At 37.5% G+C, this 7313-nt stretch overlaps 1 protein-coding gene and 1 pseudogene across 1 annotated transcript; one reads left to right on the forward strand and one right to left on the reverse strand.

Annotated features, from left to right (window-relative positions):
* Positions 1–545: 545 nt before the first annotated feature.
* Positions 546–1439, reverse strand: LOC127123941 (subtilisin-like protease SBT4.4; annotated as a pseudogene).
* A 3122-nt stretch (positions 1440–4561) lies between these two features.
* On the forward strand, positions 4562–5788 carry LOC127123942 (uncharacterized). The gene has a single exon (XM_051054115.1). It carries the CDS (start codon positions 4562–4564, stop codon positions 5786–5788), a length of 1227 nt encoding a protein of 408 aa, XP_050910072.1.
* The last annotated feature ends 1525 nt before the right edge of the window (positions 5789–7313 follow it).

The following is a 7313-nucleotide window of genomic DNA, read 5'->3' on the forward strand; positions in this document are numbered from 1 at the left end:
GTGAATATGAGAACATTGGTTAAATAATATTGATAATTCATGATTACATTGAAAGATATGTTCATTTAATATTTCAAATCAGAAAAAACAAGAGATAAAGTAAACTAAAGATAAAATATTTTATGTATATACATTTAGAATGGTAACTGCTTCAAGTAACCCCCACCCCGATAAAAAAAACAAGAACATTGTCACAGTTAGAACCTTACCATCACAAAAGTTCTATTCAGTTAAGAGATTCTACCGACATTAATCACAATTTCACATCAATTTACATTCATCACATTCAAATACTAATACCAATTACATCAATAAAATATCAAAATATTAAAGTGGGACTAGAATTTCCATGAAGAAATAAACAGTTTCAATACAATTTTTTTTTATTTCTTAAAGAAGGAATTTTTTGCAGGCATATAAATTTTTATTTTTCATAAAGACACCAAACTCAAACACAAGAAAGAGTCCTTCTTAGTTATATGGTTTAATTACAAAAAAATCACATGGTTATTTTTCCATAACAATATCATGGTTTAAGACGTTAATTATACGATGATTGGACTCTTGACATTGTGGGTGCCATCTGACCAAACAAGTAACGAAGAAAACTTAGTTTGACTTGACCCTACACTCCCAACAACTGTGAACACAAATGATTGTTTCTCATTTAATGATTTGAATGAGACGAGATTTTACGCCACGACAATCTTGGCATTTGGTATTGGAGTGAAAATAACCTTGTAGGTTGCAGTAGGAGAGCCAACATTGGTAACAGTTCTAGGAAACTTAATATTGAATTGTTTTTTAGGTGCAATAGGAATCACTAGTGCATGATAATTTAGATCTTTTACTAATGAAGGGTTAGAAGTTCCACGACATCTTGAGTTTTTGCCACTAATTTGTTTATTTTTTTCATCATCGTAACCACAGTTGCAAAGCTTTTCCACATAATCATCCTTTGTGATGTTATTAATAAGTCTTGGGTTAACTACTAGTGGTGGATTGGCATAGCCTGATGCATAAGAAAACTCCCGGGCCAAATCATTATAAGTACCATTCACAGGTTTTATTATGGTCATGATAGTATATTTGATAGCAGCGGGTAACCAATCTGGAAGAAATGATTTCACATATACAGTGATTTCGGCAATGTGAGGACATAACATAGAGGTTCCAGATTCTATGCTATAGCTAACCTTTCTGGTGTCACCAACACTAGAAGAACGTTAGGCTAGAGGTGAAAATGCAGCCAAGATATCCAATCCTAGGGCACTTGTATCTGGTTTCATTATATCTAGAACCACTAGATTTTGACCCCGAGAAGACAAAGAAGCAACTCTAGGTACAATTGTGTCATTTAAGATCTCACTGTTTAACGTTCCTAAGGATCTAGTAGAATTCGCGTAAGATTGAATAAGTTTAAAGTCTTTTGAGTTCAAGTTAGTTCAAGGCATACCAGAAACAAATGCTACGTCATCTAGAGACTCTTCAACATTTGAGACTATACCATATGCACCACTTTGAGAAACCAAATCTTCGAACCCCCGTGATTCACACAAAACAATCTTACCTTCCACCAATGTTTTATCTAAGCCGTCTAAGCAAGTTCCCTCAGCTATTGGAATCTTTGTTCCATTTGAGGGGAAAGTATTAACTAAACTACCAATGAAAGTTTTTCCATTTCCTAGAACGACCCTACTAATGAATTTCCGAACTATGGTAGTTACTGCAACATTAAATAACCAAGGTGCTACACTCGAAGTATTACTCATGTTGTAATACCCCGTATTTCCTTAAATGCCTAAATTCCTATTAATTGAGATCAACTGAGTTCCTATGTGCTCTAAAAGTTGCCAATTGGGATAAATAGAGCAAATAGTGAGTTCATGTTGACTTAATTAATATTATTTGGAATTGACCTTTTATTAATTGGGACATTTTGGTAACACTAATAATGGGTCAATAGCTCCGGTAGAACAAATATTACAAGTTAGTGCCACTTGAGATATTTGTTGCTACCACTCCACCACTTTCTAACCACACAAATCATAATGGCCACTTGTTTATGACCTTTGACCCACTCACCACCACATGTTTGTGTCTTATACCACCTACCACTTGCCATTTGGTTTCTATGTATCAGAAAGGATAAGTAGAGAGAAAGGAAAGCATAGAAAGAAAGAGGAAGCTTAAGAGAAGAAGGAAAATCAAGGCTAGTGGAGAAGAAGAAGAAGGAAAAAACTTGGAACCAACACCATCATCTTCATCCTCATTTTATCTTCCACAACTTCTCCTCTTCAATTTATTGAGGTGGGTTCTAGTTAGAACTTTAGGTTTCTAGAAAAGTTAGGGTTGTAGAATGTTACACAAATCATGAATATCCATGCTATAAGATGAATATTTTCTTGCTCTTGTTGATTTTCATGAACATGTACCTTGATGTGTTTTTATGATTGGTATGATAATATGATTTGTTATGGTTATGTTATGATGTTGAAATCCTTGTAGTTATGAACTTGGGATTCTAGTTGTACATGTGTATATGAGCATGTAGTGAGATGGATGTGTTGGAAGAAGGAGTGTGGGTTTGATTGGAAATGGAGTTATAGAGGAAAATGGTGTTCTGAGAAGTGGAAAAATGAAAATATGAGTGAACCAATCGATTGGCCCCTGTTATCAATCAATTGATAGCCGTTGGTTTAGCAGAAAAAAGAAATTTTTACAAGACCAATCGATTGACACTGCATGTCAATCGATTGCACAAACTTGTTGTATATGAACAGTGGAAATTTTCAACAAGATCAATCGATTGACACTCAGGATCAATCGATTAACACTCAGCAAATTTTGAAAAACAGAAATGTGAGTGGAATCAATCGATTGGGCTTCCCCAACCAATCGATTGACTCAAGTTAAAAACTTCAAAATCCATTTCCTAAGTGTTTCTAAATGCATTCTTCCATCCATTAATCAATTGTGATGTTATGTTTATGTTGAATACATGTTAATGGTGAAAATTACATGATGAATCTAGTGAGTTAACCTATGATTGAAATTAGGTCATGAGTGAGGTTTATAATCTAGATAATGCGAGAATACGGTATTCATTCGTATGACGCTTATGTGGAGGTCGTGGACGAATTGTTGCCTTGATTGAGAACAAGACGCATTGTATGGAACATGCCATGTTATTATGGTGTATTGTGGTGAATGAAGTCAACTATGATTGATGAATTATGTTATGGTTCGTGGAACCGATGATTATAGAACCAATCATGTATTCAGAATGTATGTTTTCTGTGGTGGTACACATCTCTATTGGTATGCTTAGATGTGTAAGCATTGGGATGTGGGACCAATGATTCGAGTCTCAATTGGGTTTAAGCCCCAACCATGGCGGACATGGGGGAAAGGTAGACACCAAAGTGGGATAAGGCCCATACGGTGAAAGAGACTCCAAGTGGGTAGAGTCCCATACGAGTGATGGTTCTCAATAGTGGGCTTAAGTCCTATAGAGGAACCGGATATCCACCGCGAAAGTCGAATCATACGAGCATGCATGAATCGGACATGGCTTAGACGTAAGTCCATTCGGGAATTGATGTGTCGTGACCTGAATAATGATCTGGTTTGAGTTGCGAGAACTCAGATGCATGTTGCCATACAATTGCGAGATAGTTTCCCCATCGCTCAAGTCTTCGTTCCCTTGTCGACTTGAGTTGGATATGAGTTGATTATTGATTAGAAAACCTTGTAGAGCTGAGTGGACCCATAAGATAGGGAACCCACTGAGATTATTATCTCACCCCATGTTGTTGATTATTTTTCAGGTGGTCCTGAGCAGGATAAGGGTAAGGGCAAGATAGAGTGATGTCTTGCTTACCTGAGGACTGGTGGCTTTTCTTCCGTTGTGTAGATATTTTTGAGATCATTGTCTAATGATCTAGATCAGTAGTTTTATTTTGGGCACTCTTATGTACATTTATGCCACATTATGTTATTTTGGGCATGTATTTTTATATGTACACTGTGCTGCTAGGCACTTATGTATTTCAGTACCAGTTTTACACTATGTATGATATGTATTCTAGACATATATTATATGTGGGTGTTACAGTTGGTATCAGAGCAGGTCGTATCCTCGACCTAGCCATGAAATATTATAAGTATTCCTTTCTGCCTCATATGTGGGTTGTCATCATTGTCCCTGGTGTTATATTATATTCATAGTATTGAGCCTGATCAACTTAATCCTATTTGTATGACATTCAGGATCATGGCTGACAGACGCAGAGGTCATGGTAGACCCAGAACCCAAAATTCAGACTCTGAACCGCCAAGTGGTAGTGAAGGTTTTCAATGGCCTCAATTTATGCAACAGATGCAACAACAACAGAATCAATTCATGCAACAGATGATGCAGCAATGGAATGGTGGTTTGCATCCTCAAGGAGTTCCACAGGTAGCTACAGGTGGTAGTTTCCGAGATTTCTTCCGCATGAATCCTTAGGAATTCCATGGTGGGCTGAATCCTGTGAAGGCTCGGGAGTGGATAACCGACATGGAAATGATTTTTTGGATAGTGCATTGTAGTGAAGAAAATAAGGTTGTGTTTGCTTCTCACATGATGAAGGGTCCAACTGTGAGATGGTGGGAGAGTGCTTCGACTCTTATGACCAATCAAGGAATACCTAGGGATTGGGAGCATTTTAAGACTATTTTCCTGGATAAGTATTTTCCTAGTTCTTTGAGGACTCAGAAAGAGTTTGAGTTTCAACAGCTCAGGCAGGGTACTACGTCAGTAGCTGCGTATGCTGAGAAGTTCGAAGATATGACTGCGTATTCTAGACAAGCTGCGTACGCACCGGATGAGAGGTGGAAGATTGATCAGTTTATTTTTGGTCTGAGGGGTGAAATTTCTCATAGTGTTTATCAAAGGGAATTCACTTCTTATGCTAAATTGTTGAGGCAATGTTATGTGGCTGAGAACAGTTTGAAGAAAGTTCAAGAAGAAAGGGATCTATACAGGAGTGGGCAGAGAGACCAAAGAAGGCCAGGAAGCCAGTTTAGGCCTAGATCTCAGGCTTTCAAGGGAAAACAGGTGCAACATGTAAGACCTAACCAACCTCCTCAATGTCAAGTATGTAAGAAGTATCATTTTGGAAAATGTAATGTAAGTGGAATTATGTGTTTTACTTGTCATAAGGAGGGATACATGTCTAGGGAATGCCCTCAGAATAAGAATCATATGCAAGGGAGGAGCGCCGGTCGAGTTTATACTTTGGATGCAAGGAAGGCTAAGAGCAACAATGCCTTAATTGTTGGTACGTGTTTCATCAATAATCATCCTTGTTTTGTATTGTTTGATTGTGGGGCGACACACTCTTTTGTATCAATTTGGTGCATGAAGCGTCTTGGCTTGCAAGCAATTCCCTTGTCTCCTCCTATGGTGGTTACTACCGCCATGGATGATGTGGTTGAGACACCGTTGATTTGTGAAAATTGTTCTCTCTCGGCGAATGATAGAATTTTCCAGATTGATCTTATTTGTTTACCACTTAAGAAGGTTGATGTGGTTTTGGGGATGGATTGGCTTTCCACCAACTCGGTGTTTATTGGTTGTGAAGAGAAGTTGATTATCATTCCATCTAGTGAAGCTACTCCAAAGGATGTGCTAACTACTATCTTGGAAGGTACGGTTGACATGGTTAATTTCTTATTTGAGAATGAAAAGTCAGTTCTCTTGGTTCTTACCAAGGAGCCTAGTGATAATCTGAGTGTTACATAAATCCCTGTTGTTTGTGAATTTCCGGAAGTTTTTCCTGAGGATGTCACCTCTCTTCCTCCTGAAAGGGAAGTGGATTTCTCTATTGATCTGATACCTGGGACGGCTCCAATCTTCGTCTCTCCGTATCGCATGGCGCCACTAGAGTTGAGAGAGTTGAAGAATCAATTGGAAGAGTTGTTAACCAAGCATTTTATCCGACCTAGTGTCTCACCATGGGGAGCTCTAGTGTTATTAGTAAAGAAGAAGGGCGGTAGTATGCGGTTGTGTATTGATTATCGCCAGTTGAATAAAGTTACCATCAAGAACAAGTACCCTCTGCCAAGGATAGAAGATTTGTTAGATCAGTTGAAAGGAGCATGTGTGTTCTCGAAGATTGATTTTTAATCGGGCTATCATCAAATAAGAGTTAAGAGTTCGGACGTGCCAACGACCATATTTAGAACCCGATATGGCCATTATGAGTTCCTTGTAATGCCGTTTGGTGTAACGAATGCCCCAACTGTTTTTATGGACTATATGAATCGGATATTCCAACCCTACTTGGACCAGTTAGTGGTGATATTTATTGATGACATTCTTATTTATTCTCACACTCCTTAAGAGCACAGAGAACACCTAAGGATTGTTCTATCAATTGTAGTGGGGTATTTGTTACCTTTAGATTTATTGATTAAATCAAAAGTAAACATACAATTCGAGTCGCCACCGCAATTTTATTTATCCAACGGAAAGTTTAAAAAGCGAACAAAAACCAAGTAAGAAGTTTTATCAAATCAAAAACTAATAAAAATGTCAGAGATCTAGGTAAGGGGGTTGGTTATGAAATGGGAAGGTTTTAAGCACCCAAAACATCCTTAGTACTCTAAGGGAGCCCTTTTTGCAAATGTGTGTTGTAGGTTGGTATTTGTGAGTATATTTTTGCAAACAAGATTGGGGGGATGAGAAGAGAATATACATTATATTTACAATTTTTTTTGTTTTAATGGATGAACTCATTGCCTACGTACCATCACAAAAGGTAGGATCAAAACCTCGTAGTTCGGGGTTGAAATCTCAAAAAGATTGGTGAATTGATTTGACCAAAAGCCTTAAGGTCTTTTGTTATCAAAGGGAGAAAACTCAACCTAAACCAATAATCCACCATGTGAGGAGAGCTTCAACATACTAGTGAGGGGTTAACCCTATAATAAGTATGGAAGACTTATAGTCCAATCACTAAGGACAATGTGAGGTTTACATCAACCACTATGATAACTCAAACCTATAACTAATGTTTATGAAAAAAGTTCTAGCAAAGGTGGCCGTTGGAACCACAAAAATAACTTGAAGTGAGTTGTATTTACAAGTTAGAAGTATTCACAAAATGAAGTCAAAGTTGACTTAAGGTTCATTCATAATGAGTATTAATGAAAAGAGTTTGAAAAATCAAAGGCATAAGGCTTAGGTTTCTAGTTTGAAAAACAATGTCAAAGTTTGCACAAGAAGAGTTTCGCTTGGGTTAGAGTGGAGAGAAGAAGAGAAGGGC

The sequence above is a fragment of the Lathyrus oleraceus genome, chromosome 2, assembly GCF_024323335.1.
Source record: "Lathyrus oleraceus cultivar Zhongwan6 chromosome 2, CAAS_Psat_ZW6_1.0, whole genome shotgun sequence".
NCBI classification, from domain to species: domain Eukaryota; kingdom Viridiplantae; phylum Streptophyta; class Magnoliopsida; order Fabales; family Fabaceae; genus Lathyrus; species Lathyrus oleraceus.

Excerpts from the sequence above, each read along its gene's own strand:
- LOC127123942 (XM_051054115.1), top strand. The coding sequence starts at position 4,562 with ATGGAAATGATTTTTTGGATAGTGCATTGTAGTGAAGAAAATAAGGTT.